Here is a 19,330-nt window from a genome sequence, read left to right as displayed (position 1 = left end):
TGAGGATTTTTATAATTTTTTGGGGTGGTGTTTGAGGGTGGTTTTTTTCCGTTTTTTTTTTGTTTTTTTTTTTTCCTTTTCTTTCTCGTTGCTTTCTCCGCAAGGAGGAGGCGGGCGGCGGGAGAAGGGGGGGGGGGGGTGGGGGGGAGCGCTCCGCAAACCCGCCCCCCGAGCCTGCGTGTCCGGCGGAGCCGCGGGATGAGCCGGGGGCGGCGATGAGCGCGGCGGGGCCGGGGGCGGCGGCGGCGGCGGCGGCGGCGGCGCCGCTCTCCCGCAAACAGCGGCTGATGGCCGCGTTGGCGACCGGCGAAACGGCGGTGGCGGCCGGTCCCGGAGCTCCTCAACCCCCGGCGGTCCCCCCGCTTTGCTGTTTTATCTGCGGCGGCGGCATCAGCCGCGGCAAAGAGCTCAAGCTTCAAGTACGACCCCCCCGCGACCACCGACCCTTTTTCCCGTTCCTTCAGCATCAGGAACCGGCTCCCGGCGCCCGCGCCGTCTCGGCGGAGGGCTGCGCCTTGGTCTGCGCCGTCTGCCGCTGTTTTTTGGGCGAGCAGTGGGACTCCTTCGAGCGCAGCCGCACGCCGGTGGAGAAGCGCATGTACTGGCTCAAACGGCCCCATCAGTGCGAAGCGGCGGCGGCGGCGGCGGCGGCGGCGGGGGGGGGAGCAGCCGGGCTGCGGCGGGGGGCGACGGGTTGGGACCCCGCCGAGCCGCCGCGCCGCCCCGGCGGCCGGGAGGAGGAGGAGGAGGAGGAGGAGGAGGAGGAAGAAGAAGAAGAGGAAGGGCCAACAGCCGGCTCCGACCTCTCCGAGCTTTCCGACGCCGAGCCCCTCTCGGAGCCCGAGGGGGCGGGAGGAGCGGTGCGGACCCCCCCGGCGGCGGCGGTGGGTAAGCGGGGACCGCCTTGCTGCTCCTCGGAGGATAGCGAGATCAACATCACCAGCGAGGAAGAAGAGGAGGAGGAGGAGGAGGAAGAGGAAGGCAGCGAGAGGCCCGCTTGGGCATCGGGCACCGCCTGCTACATCTGCGGCAGCCCCTTGTCGCCCACCGCCCAGCACCGCGTCCACGTCCAGAAGCAGGAGAAGACCTCGCCGGCGCCCTTCTTCCCGTTCCTCTGGCTGCACAGCCCCCCGCCGGGTGCTCAGCCCCTCTCGCCCGCCGGCAGCACCCTGGTGTGCCCCTGCTGCTTCGCCTCCCTCATGCAGCAGTGGCAAAGCTTCGAGCTGGCCAACGTGCCCGTCTTGCAGCGGCTCTACGTGGTGCCCCTCAACGCCGGCGCCATGCCCGCCAAGGGCCGGCGAGGGCTGAAGGAGGATGGAGCGGGTGCCCCGCCGGTGCCCGAGGCTTGCTACCTCTGCGGGGAGGAGTGTGGCAAGGAGGCGAGGCCGGTGGCGGCCAAGATCACCAACGGCAACGCGAAGAGCACCATGCATTTCCCCTTCCTCAGCCTCCTGCCTTGCCCGCCCAGCGCCAAGGGGCTGAACAAGCACTGGGAGGTGAGCAGCTGCCGCAAGTGCTTCGGGGTCTTGCAGGACCTGTGGGCCATGTACAGGGCCTGCCACAACGAGGAGCTCATCACCTCGGTGCAGAGCTTCCTGGGGAGGTACCACCAGGTCTTCTCCGCCGGTGACCCCGCCGGCCTGGCAGGCCACCCCGCCATCAAGCCCGGTCCCACGTCCGTCTGCTACATCTGCGGGGCCGAGCTGGGAGCCGGCAAAGAGTTCCAGCTCAACGTCAACCCGCCGGGGCGATTTGGGGAGAAGGAGCCTTTTTTCCCCTTCCTGACCGTCTACCCGCCCGCGCCACGGGCCAGGCCGGCCGACTCGACTGGGCTGGTGGCCACCTGCGTCCTCTGCTACCACGACCTTCTGGGGCAGTGGCTGCAGCACGAGGGCAGGAATTCCCACCACCCCAGCAGCGCCTGGTCCCGGCAATACAAAGTGGAGACCTTCGTCTGCTTCTTCTGCCGGCAAGAGAAGAAGCGATGCCTTGGATTAAAAGCAGTTCAAGTGGCCAGGCTCCCCGTCTTCCTCTACACCCTCCGCGTGGCCAACAGCTTGCTGGTGGATGACGGGAAGCAGCTGACCATCGGCGCTTGTGCCGAGTGCGGTGCTGTGGTCCTGGCTGGCAAGAGCATGACCCCGCCGGAGCTGCTGGCAGCGGCACCCCCAGCTCTCCTCCCCAAGGTAAGGCAGTTGGCCCGGACCCCATCCCTCCCCTCCTGGCGTTTTCCCAGCTCTGGCATCGAGGAGGAGGAGGAGGTGGAGCGGTGACATAGATGGATGCTCTCCTTTCGGGTCTGGTCCCTGGGGGCGAACCCTAATGGATGGGGTGCCTTTAGCAATGAACTTTTGGAGCTGTCAAGCTGCGAAGGAACAGATAAAAATCCTTCCAAGAGGTGGGGAGAGCCAAGACCTGTCCTGTTGCAGAAGCGTGTGTCTGTGTTATTGGCGCCTGCTTGCTCGCAGCCCTGTGCGAGGGCGGTGGGGGCCGGCACGGAGGAAATCCTGATCCCGTAACCGCTCGCCGTCAAGGGTGATCAGAGGTGCCGGAGAGGAGGGAGGGCTGGCCAGCCTGGCCTCCACGGCAGCATCCTTGGGAAGCTCGAAGGAGCCTGTGGCCTCTGCCACCGTAGGAAACTCCCCAAGTTATCTCCGGTTTTATAAGGCGCCTTCATCAAAGGGGTTTCCCCTTGGAGAAACCCCAGCCCTTCCCACAGCTGGTGGGGGCTGATGCGTGGGCGCAGGGCTGGGTGACCCCCCCCCCTCCATGTGCTGCTCTGGTTATCCTACAGCGAGGGACCCCCAGGCAGCATCCCCCTGCACCTCCAGCCCCCTGCGCCCCCCCCCGAGCTGCCACGACGGAGCCCTGCAGCCCTGAAGGGTGTAATGGGTGTCGTCGCCCAGGTGCTGCCAGTTCCCTGGGTCGCTCTTTTTCGGCACCTCCCGCTGGGTGCTTTGGGGGCATCACCTAGAAGGCAGCACGGCGGAGCAAAGATTGACTAGTCGCACGCTTGCCTTTCCTGCGGGGTGGGGAAATAACTGCTTGCACACCCCCCACACCCCCCCCCAAATTCCCAGCGTGCAGGAGCGTGCTGGAGAGCTGCTGTTTCTGTATCTGCAAACCAGGCCCCAGGCCGGGCTCCGTAAAATGCCAGCATCCTAAATCCCCGAGTTCGTTTTCAAAGCCTTTCGGCTCTGTTCGTAGCCAGAACCCTGCGGCTCTCCGAAGCGCTGGCATTTTCTTTAGAAATGTAAACCAGCCCTCCCAAGACAGCGCTCCTTTTCTCTCCGGTCGCTCTCCCTTGGCTGGTTACAAATATAATTTTCCATTCAGCTGTGCCGGCTCCCAAGCTGGGGTGACGCTGCTTGGAAAGCCACCGGGCAGGAGGGTCGGCGCACGGTGCCGGTGCGGAGAGCGCCGGGGAGTTGAGGTTGGCACCGGCAGTGGGGATCCTCCAGAGGCCATTGCTTTTGGGTGGTTGTCCCCAGGCTCCCATCGGCCCGAGCCGGACAGCCCCAACATCACTGCGGGTCGTTCGTGGGTGCAGGTGGTTTATTTTCAGGCTCGCCCACACGGGAGTCTGCTTCCAGCCCACACGACTTGCCGTGTGCGGAGGGGTCTGGGACGCTGGAGACTTTTCTGGGTGTTGGAGCTGGTGCGGGGCTGCAGGGGTTGCGATGCTCGTGTGGTCACGGCCACGCTGTGACCTGTCTGTCCCCTGGTCTGTTGGCGTTTGCAGAGTGCTGGAGTCCTTGCTGGCTGGTGACCCTGGAGGGCTTGGGAGTCAGGGAAGCATCCCGTGGTGCTCACCTGGGGGGGTGATGCTGGGGTGATGCTCCAGGAGAGCCCGGGTGGGTGCAGCTGGGGAGGGGGAGTGGCGTCTGCATGTCCCCAGCTGGTGTTTCACACCTCTGCCCCGTTGGCATCCCCAGGCCATGTCATGGGGACGTTAGGGACAGCAATTCTGTCCCAGCTCAGATGCCAGTGTTGGGTGCTCGGGGGTGCTTCCCGTGAGCTTCCTTCGTGAGTATCGCCCCCCCAGCCCCAGAACCCAGCATTGCTCAGGCGCAGCAGTCCTTGTCCCCGCTGGCCCCAGCCCCAAACTCCCCCTTGGGCTCCTGCCTGCAGCCCCGTCTCAGCCCCAAGTGGCTCTGAAAAGCTTTTGTGTGGGGCTATGAAAGGCAGAGGGGGAGGAGGAGGACGCAGAGGGTGTCCCGGGGAAGGGATGCTATTCAGTTCCTCCCTCTTGTTCCTGGGTTTGCTAATGAGCAAATTAAGGGGCTGCTACAACAGGCAGGGTGGTAGGAAGCAAGGCAGAGCTGCCTGGGGAGGCCATGGCTGGTCCAGGGACCGTTTGGCTTTGCCAGGCTCTGCTGTGTCCCGGTGGTGACTCCCTGGCTGGCCAGAAGCTCCTCTTGCCTTTTCCCTCCCCGTCTCTCCACGCTTCCCATCAGGCTAAGACCTCACAGATGTCAAGGTTATTTAAAACAGGGCTTAATGCTTGGGTAGGGTGTTTGGCTAATGTACCCTTGTTCAGCTGCACTTGCTGCTGGAAATCACCCCGGACGAGCCTTTCACTCTTGTGTGACACCCAGGTCCCCGTTCGCATGGGACCAGGCAGGAGGGAAGGAGCCCAGGAGGTTAAAACCAGCTCCCCCTTCCTCCTTGCAGCTCTACAACTTCACTTGGTGAATGCATGTGCTTTTTCACACGTCCAGGATTGACACCCCCCCCCCCGCCCTCGCACGTCTTGCTGACGGTTTACTACTGTCCTGCCTGCAGGTGGTTGACCCAGGTGGCTCAAAGTTTGAGGCACTGGGTTAATACACCAAATTCCACCAAATTCCACCAAATTCCACCAGACTCCCCCACATCCCCCTCTCATAGCAGGACAGCAAGAGCAGGATGGGGCCCAGGCCCTCCCTATAACAGCTTAGAGGTGCTAACGAGGGATTCCTACCTCTGGGGGCTCGTCAGGAGGGTGGAGACTCTGGTATATTTTGGGTAGGGTGATGCTTCTGCTGCTGGCTTGGTACTGGGAGGCAGTGGGGCAGGTGATGCTCTATGGAGGTGTGGTGGTGTCTGTGGTCCTGCCTGCTGCAGGAGGGCCTCCTGGAGGTAAGCTCTGCCTGGCAGAGGGGCTGCTGCAGAAACCCTGCTGTTGTTGGCTTGTGTGGGGTGGGTTTGTGTTCTCTCCCTGAGAAAAAAATGGCAAAGCTGAGCTTGGGTACCCTGGCACGCGTGTCCTTTGGCTTGTCACCCTTGGTCTGCTCCAAGGTGTGCAGATGGGCACCGTGAGAATGCGTCTTATTTCCAGCTGTGCCCTTAGCAAGGGGGACCTGTGCAGATCTATGCAGGGCTGCTGCCGCCAGGTGTGACGTCTTGTCCTCCTGATCCAGAGAAATGCCTGTGCATCCCGCTGCCGGCCAGGAGGAGCTGGTTCCCCAGGGTGCTGCAGGACAGGCACTGCTGCCAGCGGAGCTGGTGTGAGGCCGATCGCTCTGGATAAACCATAAAGCACCGTGCCTTGGCCGGTGTCCAGAGGCGATGCTGACCCACGTCCCTGGCCGGCCGTGTCTCCTGAAGAGGCCTCTGAAGCCGCCCCTCGAGCCCTCCAGCCCTCTCTAAAGGGGCAAAGCACCATCTCACCGGTGCTCCCATGCCAAGGGCTGCTTGTGCTTGACCCAGCTGGGGTTTTCTGTGCTTGCTCTGATTCTTTCTCTCTGGGAAAAGCTTTCCCTGCCTTTCCGACTCTTCCCACCTTCGCCTGCTGCTGCTCTCACTGTAGTTATCTACTTGTAAAAGTGGGCTCTGTTGGGTTGTTGGGTTTTTTACCTTCTGCAAATGCATTCAGATTTCTGGAAAACTCTTGAATCCCCCCCATAACTCGAGCAGAACTGTTCGAGTTTCCTTTGGGTGCTGTTGTGGCACCGTATAAAATTTGCAGCTGGTGCCATCCTGTTCCTTGGGAGCACCCAGAGCTCGCTGCTGTCTCTCCAGCCCTGTCCTCAGGCTGGTTTCTGAGCATCATCTGGTGTTTTCCATGTTGGGTTTGGCTTTTGAAAAACATTTTGGGCAAACATCAGAGAGTTCTTGTGTTCTCAGCTAAGCTGCGTCCCGCTGATGCTGAGCAGCAGCCGCTGAAACTCCTGGATGCCACGAAAGCAAACCCAGGAGGTGGAGGGTGATGCCTGATCGTCCTCCTGCGTTGCACCGGGCCAAATTCCTGGTGATGGTACGGATATTTGGGTGTATTGCAGCATGAGAATTGAGAAACCTGTGCAGGAAGGGTCCCAGGTCGTGGCCAGGCAGGTAGGACCTCTGGCTTGTTTGCGTCTCTTACTAATTTAGAAGCGAACCAAAAACTTCCTGGTGACTGGCAGTGTTTTGGGTGGTGGCACTTTCTCTGCCAAGCTGATGGCTTCTCCGCACGTCCCCAGCCCAGGCTTCATGTGTGGGCTCCAGAGGGGTGGCATGGGCTGCATCGGGCTCCTGCTCGTCCCTTCAACGTAAGGGAGGAGCAGAGCTCGTCTCGCTCCTCTCAATCTTTTGGCTTCCAGCTCTGGTTGGCTTTGGTGATGTTATCTGTGCTTGTACCAATTTTTGCCGTCGCTGATTCTAGCAGGTACAGAGCAAAATCAGGCCAAGGTATTTTAAGCCAACTTTATTGGGATAAACCTGCTTTGTTTGCAACATATGTCGATGTAAAGATGTTTTTAGCGAGGCTCACGTCGCCTTTTCAGCAGAGCAGCTTCCTCCGCAGCGCTTGCTGGGGCTAACACCGCCCGGGTCTGGCATTTTCGGATGGCATCTCAATCCCAGCACGGAGGTGGCAATATAATCATGATATGACTTCATGTCTCGGGGCACGGCCTCCTGCGGGGATCGTGTTCCCAGATGGCAAACAAAGAAACAACACGAGGAAAATGTGCTGCTTGCTTTTTCCTGCCGATGAGGTCAGGGCGGGTTTGGTATGTACCCAGCCGGGCTGGAAACCCCACGCCCCTCCATCCCTCCTCATCCTCACCCACCGCTTAGGTTGTTTCGGAGTCACACCATGGGCTGGTGGCTTGTGTCCCCCCCCTCCCGGGGTCTCCAGCCAGGGGTGCACGTCCTTCAACCCAAGCGGGAGGGGTGGGGGGAACAGCAAAGGGGCCTTTTGCTTTGGTTGGGCTGACCTTGCTGTACCAGCTGTCCAAAATACCAGGGCTCCCGCGCCGCTGCCAGCCGCCGTGTCCTCCAGACCTTGTGCTGACTCCACAGCTCACCAGCTGGCTGCTATATATTTATTTTTTTACCCCCCTTCCCTGCCCCTTGCCTGCTCTCCGCCTTTCCCAAAAAGCAGCCGTGGGACGACCGGCAGCTCGAGCGCTGCCTCTCTTCTGCAGGCACCTGCCAAAAACTCCGGCCCGAAATGGGTGCTGCCCAGGAAACCCTGCATGCACCCCCCCACCCCCCCCCCCCCGAAATATCCCCCGCAGCCCTCCCCGGGGAGAGGGACCAGCTCTGCTCTGCTCCCCTGCAATGAAAACGCTTTCACAACTGCTGGAGCATCTTGCAGCAGCCTCCCTGTCTGCGCTTCGTGCGGCGAAGCCGCGGCCAAGTCGGGAGATGGGGTAGAGGGACGGCCAGCTCTGGCTGTTGCGGACGGACAGACAGATGTTTTGTCCAGATACTTGGCCTTTCTCGGCCATCCGGGAAACACGGTCGCAGAGGGCAGCCCGGGATGCTTTTTGGCCACTTCCCAGGGAGGAGGAACCTCCCTGCGGTAGCACCGTGGGTGCCTGGTTTTGCAACTACACGGGTAATGGCAGGAGCCGGCTTTTCACCGTCCTGCGCCCCCGCGACGTGCCAGCTAGGTCCTGTGCCAACACCCCTGCTGCTGTTGTCCTCGGGGGCTGAGCCAGGGCCAAGGAGATGTCTCCATCTCCCCAGCAGGTTTTGGAGACCCTCTGGGCACAGCGGGTTTGCCAGGAGCCTGTTTGCACCTCGCTGGCTGCAACGGGTGCCCGCTGTGCCCTGGATCTCTTCCCGTGCTGTTTTGGGGTGGGGTGAGGGGGAAGCTCTGTTTGCTCCCTCCTGGCACCTTTGGCACCTGCTGCTCGGAGCAGGGTGCTCCCTGGCTCCCCAGGAAGGGTTGTCGGCCAAGCAGCTCCCGCTGGTCCCGTGCTGCTGGGCAGCATCTGGCCAGATGTTGCCCTTCTTCCCTGCAGCCGCAGGCCTGTGCTGCACGCTGGCGTCCTGGGCTTGAAGGGATGGCGTGGAAACGTCCCTTTGGTGTGTCGGGAAGGGGACAGTGCCCTCCTTGGGGGCTGGGGGCTTGGGGAGGACCTTGGGGGAGGGTGGCAGGAGCATCCCGGTGTGTGGGGAGCAGGGTGGGCGCTTGAGAAGGAGCCACCGGAGCTCGGCCGGCGGTGGCAGGCTCCCAGCCGTGCTGGGCTTTCCTCCGCCGTGAGCAGCTGGCGATGGGAGACCTTCCAGCGGCACGATCCTCCCGGGCCCCAGCCCAGGGCTCTGACAGCTCCGGGTTCCCCATGGCAGCAGTGCCTCGAGCGTGCTTTGGCTCCTGGCAGAGCCGGCGCCGCGCCTCGGCAGGTGCCACCCCGCTTCTCGGGGATGCGGTGCTGCTCCTCGCGCCCCTGTTTATTCCAAAAAGGCCTCGCTCCCGGTTGTCAGAGCCTGGTTCCCCATCGTGTGCCGTGGAGAAGAACCCACCGGTGCCAGCCTGGGCCGCTGCGGGCAGGTCGTGGTTTGCTCCCGCTGCCGGGCGAGCAGCTGCTCCGGCGTGATGCTGGCGGCCCCGCCGGCCTCTTCCCCGCTCCCCAGCCGCTCCGGCGCACGCCAGCCTTGCTGGATAAACAGCCTTGTGCAGCTGGCCTGGCCTCGGTGTGACTTTTTTTATCATCCCCCCTATCTTCAGTAGCAGAGCAGGGAGGAATAGGGGGGACTGCTCCGGGTGGGAGTTTTGGCTGAGCCAGGAGGAGGAGGACGTTACCTGGGTGCACTTTGCAGCCTGGCATGAACACGACGCTGCTTCTCCCTCTTTATTTTCCTTATTTTCCTCCCCTCTTCCACGTTAGTGCAAGTGCTGCCGGGCTTTAGTAGCTCTCGGGAGACTGAAGTCATCTGTTTACCCATGGAGCTGGCGTGCTCGGAGCAGCAGCTGCCCCGGCTTTCTTTCTCTAACCTGCCGGCCCGCGGCGAGGTGCCTGTGCCGAGCGTGCCGTGACCGGTGCCGGGCAAGCACCGCGGCTGCCTCGCGTCGCACGCCGGCAGCACGTGCGAAATGGGGCTGGGGGGTGCCCGCGCTGTCGTGGCGCAGGTGTAGGAGCTCCCTCCTGCCGGAGAACTGCCAACGCGCCGCGTTTCGGCGTCGATCTACGCGGACGGGCCGTTCCCGGTTGCAGCAGGGACCCGCCGCAGGATTTACCAGGGGTTATTCAAGCCCTTGCACACAAATTCAGGAAATTGCCGTCTGGCCCCGGTGCTGCCTCTTCCCGTCGCCTTCCGGCAGGGCTGGCCGTGGTGTTGCCCTCCCCGGTACCTGGGGAGAGCCGGGTGCTGCCGTGGCTGGCAGGGGTGAGCGGCAGGGTGCTGGGTCTTGGGGCTGCCTTTGACTGGGTCCCAGCACCCCACCCCCCCCCCCCCCCGTGAGGGATGTGGAGGGCAGCGGGAGGGCTTGCAGGGGTTGATTTGTACCCCGTGCTCTCTCCCGGCTCTTCCTGGTGAATTTTTGGCTTCCAGTTTCAAACAAAGCTGAGACCCAGCTGGGATGCAAGGGAAGGTCGTTAGGGGAGATGGGTGGTGGTGGCCCTGCAGGCAGGAGCATCCCCGCTTCGCCGCAGGGACGGGCAGCTGCCTGCTGTGGCCGGCGGGCAGGAGCGCCGTGGTGGTTTCCAGCCAGGGGCTGACTTAGCACAAAGCCCAGGTTGTTCCCAGGTCCTCTGGGTACAGCCTTGAAGCTGTGGCCCAGCACCTGCAACTTTTTGGGGCTGGGGACTCCCATCATGGGGGCATCTCGCACCCTTCGAGCCCCAGCTGGGGCTGGGTGTCCATCCCTGCGGGGTGTGCTGCACCCCATGGCACAGCCTGGGCTCTACCGCAGCCCCGTGCAGGGTGGGTTTCCCCCATTGACCCTCCAAAATGGTTTTGATATTCCCCCCCCAAGCTTTGCCCCCCTTGGAACAAGGGAGAGCATCAGCTGATGGGTTTGGGGGGGCCACTGGCAGCCACCTCTGTCCCCGGGGAGCCGGACACAAGGACGCTGCGGTCGCTGGCAGGGACCTTGGAGCCAGGAACATTTTGGTGACGGCCAAGGCGTCAGCCTCTCGCTCGGCGGTTTGCAGCCGCGGCGGGATGGGCAGACCCAGGGAGGAGGGGAGGGAGGGATGGATGGACGGACAGACAGACAGACAGACAGCTGCTCAGGGTGTCTCGGGGGCCGGGTGCAGGGTGTGGGGTGAGCAGCAAATTGCCACCGTCACCTCCCATCTGCTTGCAGCATGTTTCTGGAAGCGGGCTGACTTCAGTCAGCCGCGAAGCTTTTCATCGAGTGATGATCGAGTGCTAGTGATTTCAGTTATTACCCTGGCCAGGAATAAATATATATATATATATATATGTATATATATATGTATGTCTCCCACCCTCCTTCCTTGTCTTCACTGCTAAAACAGCTGCATTTTCTTCTCTCCATCTCTTTCCCCCCCCCCTGCTCCTCGGAGCAGGCAGCGTGAGTTATCCTGAAGTGAAAACATGGCGAAGACAAGGCCCTTCAGTTTTCCCGGGAGGTAACTGTGCCAAGGTCAACCCGGCGTAGGGACGGGGCCCTGGCTGCCGCCCCAGCTCTCGGGTGCGGGTGGGCACCCCGGGGGGGCTCGGCGTGCCCCGGCTGTCCTCGGTGCAGAGGGTTCTCCAGGGAGCCAGGGTGGGGGGGAAGCCGCTTCTCCTGCCTGCAGACAGAGTCCAGATGCCCTGGCTGCGGCGTCTCTGGAGGGGGAGATGAATTCGCTCCTGCCGTCTTCTGTTTTCAGTCCAGAACATCTGCACAGTAACTGGGAAATCTGGGCTTTCTCCTGCTTCTCGGCCAGGTCCTGTCAGTCCTTTCCTCTTCCAAAGAGGGGCTTGGTGGTTGGGTTTTTTTTTTTTTTTCCCCTTTCCCTCCGTTGCTTGTGCTGTGTAACCTGCTCCCTGCTGTGTATCCTGTCGAGGCCATGCCTGGATTTTTTTTACTCCATGCAGCTGCTGAAAAGCAGGGGTGGCTTTTGGGGGCCCCCCTGTCTCAGCCACCCTCTGAGCAGCTGGCTGGGGACGTGGACTCCCCCAGGAGCAAGTTTTCCCGTGGGGCTGTCCCGAAGGTGGGTGGCTGGTGGCGTGGGGATGCAACATCACGTGTTTATTCCAGCCGGTTTTCCTGGCTAGTCCCCCCATCCTTGTGCTCTCGGGCCTGATCCTGCACCCCCGAGCACTGCTCGCAGCCTGCTTGGGACTGTATAACCCCTTTGCTGCCCCTAGCTCCCTCCCAAGAGCTTGCACCGGGAAGCACGCAGGGCTGCAACAGGGTGGGGGCCACCCTGATCCCGAACCCACCCCCAGCTCCCCGTTATTTCCAGCAGCCAGCTGGCAGCAAGCCTGGGCTAGACTGGGATGGCTTTTAGCTTGGCAGCATCCCATGGGGGTGAGGTTTCTTCTGCAGCCTTGCCTGCTGGCTTGAGCTCCTGGCAGGGCTGTGCTTGGGCGCTGGGCACCCCAGGCACCTCCTCTTCTTCTCTGCGGCTTCCACAGTGCCACGCCACGGGGAACCTTTGGCGATGCATCGCCCTGATATTTGCAGCCCTCGAGGAGGAGTAAATCCTGCTGGGTCCCGTGTCCTCCCTGGGCACGGGCAACCCTTGCTCTCCGCCACCTGACCTTCCTGCACCTGAGCTCCTGGGGTCCGAGGACCCCTAACCCCGCTCCATCCTTTATCTTACACCCTTTTCCTTCGCGCACAACGTTTTCCTCCCTCTTTGCTCGCCTCCTTGTCCCTTTGCTGTATTTCCCTCCCCGCTTGCTGCCCTATTTCTGGCTGTGCTGGCCCAGTGCCCGGCACCCTCCGCTCGGAGCGGAAGGAAGGGCTCGGAGGGGGAAGGAGGGCAAAGCCTGGGTGATGCCAGCGGAGGTTTGACCCTTTGCTTGGGGAAAGAACCGACTGATCAGAGGGCATTCGGGGCCATGGATATTGTGGGTCCTGTCTCCTTTGTGGGTCCCCGGGTGCGGAGCTGGTGGCCGGGTTGCAGCCAGGGCGAGCTGGGATCTCGCAGCCCCCAAAGAGGCAGCAGAGGAGGGTGGTGCCACCCTTCTTTTGGCACTTTGGGGACCTTGGGTTTCCTGCTCCTGGAGGAGGAGGGGGACAACGATTTTGGGTGGACTCGAGGGCCAGCACGCTGCCTGGAGGAGATGGCAGGGTGACTGGGAGCTGGGGACCCCTGGGTGTGGGCACCTGGAGGTGACGTGCGCCCGCTGTCCCCATCCTGGGGGCAGCCATGCGGTGCTGGCTTCGCAGCTGCTATTTCTGGCCGGTTCATGGCCTCTGTGCTGCGGTCACCGGTGCCGGGGCAGGCAGGGTCCTGCTGCCCTTTTCCTTTTCGTTCCCTTGGAGCTGCGGGATGGACGGGGACGGGATGAGGAATCCCCCCACCGGCGTGGGCAGCCATGGAGAAGCTTGAGACCTTTGGGGATCTCCCCCTCCAGCCCTGTTTTCCTCCCATTTCAACCCAGCGTACATCTCTGTTTGGTGGGCGGCTGTAAAAATAGCACTTGGTTTGAGTTAGGAGGGTGGCGGGGAAGGGCTGGGAGGGGGCCGGGGGGTGGGGGGGGAGGTCCGGTTTCTCCCTTTCCTGGAGGAATTAGGGAGGCCACATGCTGCCAGGAGTGTTTGGCTGGTAGAGGCAAGCGGAGGCTCCGAGGAGGCGAGCAGGCGTCCGCACAGATGGAAATTTGATCACCCACGGCTCAACAGATTGTTTGATTTATTTTAAAATCAAGCAGATGGCTGCAACAGGAGTTTGTTTAAGTTCAGCTCCGAGCTGGGCCAACGGCCAGGATACTCGGGGGTAGGCGTGCCAAAAAATGTTCAATGACTTTGGTCATCACCCACCTCTCCTCCTCCTCCTCCCCTCTTCCCTCGCTCCAGCGCACACACCCCGGCTCCCCCTCTTATCGCATCCTCGCCTTCATCTCTTGGCTCTAGCATCTTGCTTTGTCTCTCCCAGCCTTGTCGGGGAAGGCTTGCCCTCCACTTTTCCTCCCCTCGCCTCGCTCGCTCGGGTTTAACTCTTTCCCCATCCATCCCCTTGCCCTGGCTCTCTCGTACTGTGGGGGTGCAGGTCTTGGTGTCCCCCCAGCTCTGCCCTGAATCAGTGGCCTGAGTAAAGATGGGGTCCCAGTGATGTGTGATGCTGCTGGATGGGGGGGACACACACACACGATGTTGAGTGCTTGGCTTGGGTCCCCCGTCTTGGGGTGCAAGGGCTGACCTGGGGATGGAGAAGGGACCCTGAGGCAGCACGTGGTGGCTCTGGATGCGTTTCTGGCCTCGTTGCCATATGGCCAGCAGGGAAAGGGTTGGATGAGCCGGTGGGAAGCAGCCTGGGATGTGCTAAACTGTCGTAAACGGGACGGGGGAGGCTGTGCTCAGGGCTTTAAATAGCTCCGTGCCACCCGGCTGGCTCTGGGCGGGGGGTCCGGCCACCCCGGGGGCGGCGCGGGGTCCCCAGCACGCTTGGCCATGTCCCCTCGCCCTGCCAAGGGGCATCTCGGATGCCCTCTGCAGCAGGGGCAAGGACCTCTCTGCATCTCCTAGGGCAAGTGGGATGCTCCAGGAGCACCGGGCATCCTGCTCCTGCCCTTTGGTGGCCTTGGCCCGTCGCATTGCCCCCCGGCATCCACCGCGGCAGGCTTGGTGCACGGCCGGTGCACCCTCTCGCTGCGGGTTTTCACGCCAGGGAATTGCCTGTCATCCCACATCTCGGAGCAGGGCGGTGGGATGAGGCTTTTCCCTGACACCCAACCCTTCTCCGCTGTGGGTCCCACCGGGGAGAGGGGCCGGGGCTGGAAGGGGTTAAGGCAGGCAAAGGAAAACAAGAGTGCTGCAGGGCCTGGGTGGCTGACAAGCCAAACAACTGTTTTTGACTCACTGTTGCTGCCTTGCCAAGTGCAATTGCTTCCACATTCCCATCCCCTGGCTGGAGGGGCGCGGGGAGATGTTGGCTTTTTGCGGTCGGGAGGGGAAGGGGGATGCCGGGGGGGGGGGGGGGGGGGGGGGGGAGCAGCAGCGGGAAGGGCTGGCTCCGTATTGCTTTTTCTCGGCTTTTCTCTCTTTTCTTCCCCTCCCCGTTGAGCAGCGGGAAGGGGCAGGGGGTGATGCTGTGATGCTGCTGGGGGCAATGGGGGGGGGGGAAGGATATGATGATGCTACCAGGCTCAGTCGCACCAGCATCCTTTCTGCCAAGCCCCAAAGGTGGGAGAGGGAATGGGTTGGGGGTGTTGGGGGGGGGGGAGGCTGAAATGCACCCCCCAGGGTTGGGCTGCCCTGCTGCCCTTTGCTGTTTGTCTGCAGGGGGGACCCTGAAAGGCGGCTCGTTCCTTACTGGGAGGTCCTGAAGGGTGTTGGGGGGTGGCAGCATCCCTTGGCCTTCTCTCCAGCTCCTGTACCCCCTCTCCCACGGCAGCCAGGGATGGAGCCCTGCATCCTCGATGTCTCTGGCACAGCCACGTATAGGGATGGAGGGTGACCCCGTCGCAACCCCGCTTGGAATCTTGGGGGCTCAGGTGGGGCCAGGCCCCCCACTATGCCTGGCCGAGGCAGTGAACTGAGTGTGCTGGGATGGGGAGGGGGGGGGCAAGAATCTGCCAGCAGGGCTTGAGGGGGGGGGGGGGTTGGGATGCTAATAAAATCCCCAGGCCTCCGAGTGCTGGTGCCGTTGTGTTGCGGACAGCGAGAAATAAGCCCTTGGAGCACAGGCTTGGTAGTTACGGCGAAGATTTGAGCTACTCGGGGTCGCTGCTTTGTGGAGTTAATTATCTTCTGAGACTGGGTTTTTGGTGTGTGGTGTGGGGTTTTAATTTTCTTTTTTTTTTTTTTTTTTTTTTTTTGTTCCTTGGGATTATTTCTTGGCAAACGAGGCGTCACTTTTAAAGCAGTGAGCTCTGCTCCCTCCGAACTCCTGGCTGCTAAGTGGTATGTAGGAGATCCTGGTCTTAAAAAAAAAAACAAAAAACAAAAAACAACCCAAACCAAAACACAACAACAAAAAACAACAAAAAGCCCCCCAAAACCCATCAAAACAAACAAACAAACAAAAAAACCCCAAAAGCACACCCTGAAAAATGCCCTGCTGCCTTTGCAGTGCAAACGTAGGGTCTGGGACAGCTCAGGAACGTTTTCTGTATGTTCTTGGAGCTATTTCCTTGGGGGAGCCAGAGAAGCAACCTCCCATGGGAGCCCCAGCATGGTGCATCCCTGCCTGGGTGGTGCTGGGATGGAGCGTGGGGCTTCGCTGGGAGCACTGAGCAGCACCTGGCTGGCTGGGAGGATCTGGACATCCCCTGGGAGCAGTGTCCGGGGGGGGGAAATGGGGATGGGAACGCTTCATCCCTGCGGGGCTGGGGGCTGTTTGATGTGTGTCCCACCCCTGCAAGGTCCAACCTGGATTGGGGTGCCTGGAGGGAAACCCTCAGCTTTTGGGAAGATGTGAGATTGTGCTGTGAGCTGGCCCTTGGGCGAGGAGGGGGTTTATAGGGTGCCTTGACCAGTGGCAGTATCCCCTGCTGGGATGCTGCAGGGTTGGGATATCGCTCCGGCATCACCTCTTCCTCTCCCACCAGTTCCTGGGGCTCTACAGCCGCCTCTTCCCCGCTTTCCAGAGGCCGTTTCCCCTCTCCGGGCTGTGGCGAGGGTTGGTGTGTGCCGGGAGAGCCGGGGTTGCGGTGCAGGGGAGCTCGCCTGGATGCTGTCACCGCGTGGGATAAACACAGTCCCTTGACGGGAGGGAAGGCGAACGCACGCCTGGCTCCTGATCCAGCCCCAGAGCCGCTCCTAGGGGATGCGAGGCTTCGGAGCGACTCCTCTCGCTCCTGCTGCCGGTACCTGTTTCATCTCAGCCTTGAGTGCTGAAACCCAGGGGGAAAGGACGCAGCGGCAGCTTTGGGGTGGTGCAGAACTGGAGCTGGCAGCGATGGAGGTGGGGAGGAACATCCCTGCCCTGTGAATGCCGCAGGAAGGACCCGCAGGGCTTTACCCGAAACATCCCGGGGATGTGCGAGAGATGGGTCGTGCTCCGGTCCGACAGCTCTGATGTTACACCATTGGGACAGACACACTATCCATCATCCTTGCACCAGGAGGGCTGCCTGGCCAACCTCTGCCCGTACCCCACGTGCATCCACACCATCCCCGTTGCGCCCATCACCCTGGCATCGTGTCGCCCAAGGGCGAATCCTCCCAACTCCCTAGCAGTGGTGGTGGTGGTGGTGGTGGGGAGGTTTGCAAGGGGAAGCAAAAGGCCTTCCCGGTGCTCCCCAACCGCAGGGGGATACCCACATCCCTCTTGTCGGCTCTTAATCTGGACAGGAGAAGGCAATTAGGGGCCGGGATCCCCTTTCCGAGGCAGCAGATGGGGTGCGGCGACGCGCCGTGGGGCTGGGGAGCAGCGGCGGAGGGGCTGGAAGCGCAGCGGCTCTGCCTCCTAATGTGTTTGCAAATCCTCACCAGCTGAGGGGATTAAAGCCGGCATCTGGCTCGCTTTATAATATTAAAACAAAGGGAGTTGTAGGCGCCATGATCGGGGGCAGGCGAGGGAGGGAGCGGGGAACGGCGGGGGGGGTGGGGTGGGGTGGGTGGGCAACCACTGCTCTGCTCGCCGTGCTGGGAAAGTCTTGGAGGAATTCCCCACCCCCCCCCCCCCCAAAACCCTTCCTGGGAGGTTTTCCCCAGGGGATAAAACAACCTGGGGCAGGGAGGGGGATGTCCTCGCCCCACCGGCAGCACCGCGAGGGATATGCCGGGGGCTGCTTTCCAAGCTCCGTAACCCATCTTGTGAGAGCCAGCTCCCCTTCCCTGGGATGAAGGGCGGCGCTGGGGATGCTGGAGGCGGGTGGGCTGCGGGGGGGTTTGGTTGTTGGGGTTTTGTTGGCTTTATTTTTTTTTTTTTATTTTTTTTTTGGGGAGGGGGGGGGGGGAGGGTGTTATATCTGCTTTTTTTCCACCCCGTTGCGCTGTGCTGGAAGCGGCAAAGAATTCAGGAAGCCGGCGTGCGGCGAGTGCCAAGTCAGGCTGTACCGCAGCCAAGCCCCTGCTTGTTTTCTCGTCTTGCTGGAGCCAGTAAGTGACCTTATTAGCTTAGGGGGCAGCTGCCTTATTAACACACATCTGGCGGCGAGGAGGCCGCATAGTCCCTATATTGTCTCCCTGCCTGCTCCAAACCCGACGGTACGTTGCGGGGGGTGGGGCTGGGGGGGGGCTCACCCCACGGTTTCTCCCACCCCCGATTGCAGGGCTGGCACCTGGGCAGCCCCGCTCCCCCCACCCAGGGCATAAACCCAGAGTGCGGGGTTATATCGTGGGGGGGGGGGGAAGGATTAGGCAGATGGGGCTTTGGGTCTACTGAAGATTATAATTTAAGATTATAATCTGGGCAAGGTTATAATCTGCGGTGGGAGGGGCGTCGCCCCCCCCCCCCAGCGTGGGGGCTGTGCTGCTGGCATTGCCGTGGCTGCCGCCCCATCTCCCACAGCCCTTTCGTCTTTCCTATGGGGCAGGCTCTGCTTTTTGGGGCGCAGCGTCCCCCCCTCGGGCCAGGGGATGGCTCCAAGGGGCTGGACCACCCATGCAGCATCCTCGCATCCCTGCCAGCAGCCAGGGTGGGCACTGGGATTTCCCTCCGGCGTGCGGCAGGGATCAGCCTCGGAGCATCCCGCAGCAAGGAGAGCCTCCAGCGTGGTGGCTTCGGGGCTTTTCCAGCACGTTTGGCCCTTGAAGGGGGCAGGTTCCCGAGGGGGTGCGAGCCGGGAGGCTCCCGCTTTGCCAGGATGGGGAGCCAGGGGCTTTGCCACGCGCCGAATCGCCCCGAGCTCTGCTCCAGGCTGTCCCCGTGGGTGCAAATCCCACCCGCAGCCACCCGTTATCCCCCTGGGGGACCTATTTTTGGGGTCACCGCCAGCCCCACGCCCAGCACCCACCCTCGCCCGGCATCCTCGTCCTTCCTATAATTAGCGCTGAGCCGGGGGGGGGGGGCCCGTGCCGCATCGCCGCGGTGCTGCGCATCCTGGGGGATTGAGGGCGAGCTGGGATTTTGGGGATGGGGGGGGGAGCCGGGGTGCTGGGTGCCTGCCCGCGCCGGGATGCCCTTTGTCCTTCTTGGCGTGTGGGGGAACTCGGCAGCTCTTGGCTTCTCCCTCCTGTTTTGGAAATTCAAAACATTTACAGGGCGGCCCACTCGCGCCCTGCCTGCCACGGAGCGAGGCACTTGGCTGACTCCTCCGCTTTCCTTGGCCGCGTCTCCCTCGCGTTCACGCTGAAGTGGGGGGGGCCTTTTTTCTCCCCTCTCCCCCCCCCCCCTTTTTTTTTATATTTTTTTCTTTTTTTGTAGGTTATAAGCTTGGAAAAAAACACCACCAGCCTGCAGGAAAGGCCATCAGGGGGGACAGGAGGCAGAGCCCAGGGCAAGCGTGGCGGTGGCGGTGCCAGTGCCGGATGGCCCCTCGTGCTGACCTTGCTCTCCGCCGGGAAGGGCGGCCGTGGCGGGCAGCCGGAGCAGCCTTGTGTTTGCACCAGCGCTAATGAGCTCTGCTTGAGCAGAAGGATTAATTAGCTGCTGGGAGAGCGGAGCGGGGCGGGGGGTGGGGGGGGGAAGGGAATCCTGCTGCGGTGACTCCGGTGCCGCTGGGTGCAGCGACGGAGCCTGGCACGGCACGGTGCCCGGTGCTGCGGCACCGGTGGCGCTTTTGCTCGGGGCTGGAGGCTGCTGGGAGGATGCTCTGGAAGGAGCCGTGGTTCTTCCTGGAGCAAACACCGTGGGCCTGGGGGGGGGGGGGGGAGAGGAAATCCCTGAGCGAGCCAGTGCTAGGAAGCTGTGAGAGTCATTGCTCACCCGGGGTTCCTGCCCTCTTTTTTTTTTTTTTTCCCCAGTTTTTTCGCAAAAAGAAGCCTTGTGGGGGGAGTGTTTTGCTGCGTGGTTGTTCCTATGCTGTTGTGCCGCCGGGGATGGGAGCTGAGGGTGGGACCTGGATGTGGCAGCAGTGCTTAAATACATCTTGTGGGGTCTAAAATGACCCTAACGGGGACGAG

General features: G+C 62.0%; 1 protein-coding gene across 1 annotated transcript in view; it reads left to right on the top strand.

Moving 5' to 3' along the window:
- Positions 1–215: 215 nt before the first annotated feature.
- The window catches only part of GSE1 (Gse1 coiled-coil protein), a 113,051-nt gene continuing 93,936 nt past the window's right edge, over positions 216–19,330 (top strand). The window contains 1 exon segment of the mRNA XM_086469037.1: positions 216–2,186. Within this exon segment, the coding sequence (XP_086325163.1) occupies positions 216–2,186 (1,971 nt within the window).

Source organism: Leptosomus discolor, chromosome 8 (assembly GCF_034619465.1).
Source record: "Leptosomus discolor isolate bLepDis1 chromosome 8, bLepDis1.hap2, whole genome shotgun sequence".
Classification (NCBI taxonomy): domain Eukaryota; kingdom Metazoa; phylum Chordata; class Aves; order Leptosomiformes; family Leptosomidae; genus Leptosomus; species Leptosomus discolor.
This window is presented reverse-complemented; position numbering and strand designations above follow the sequence as displayed.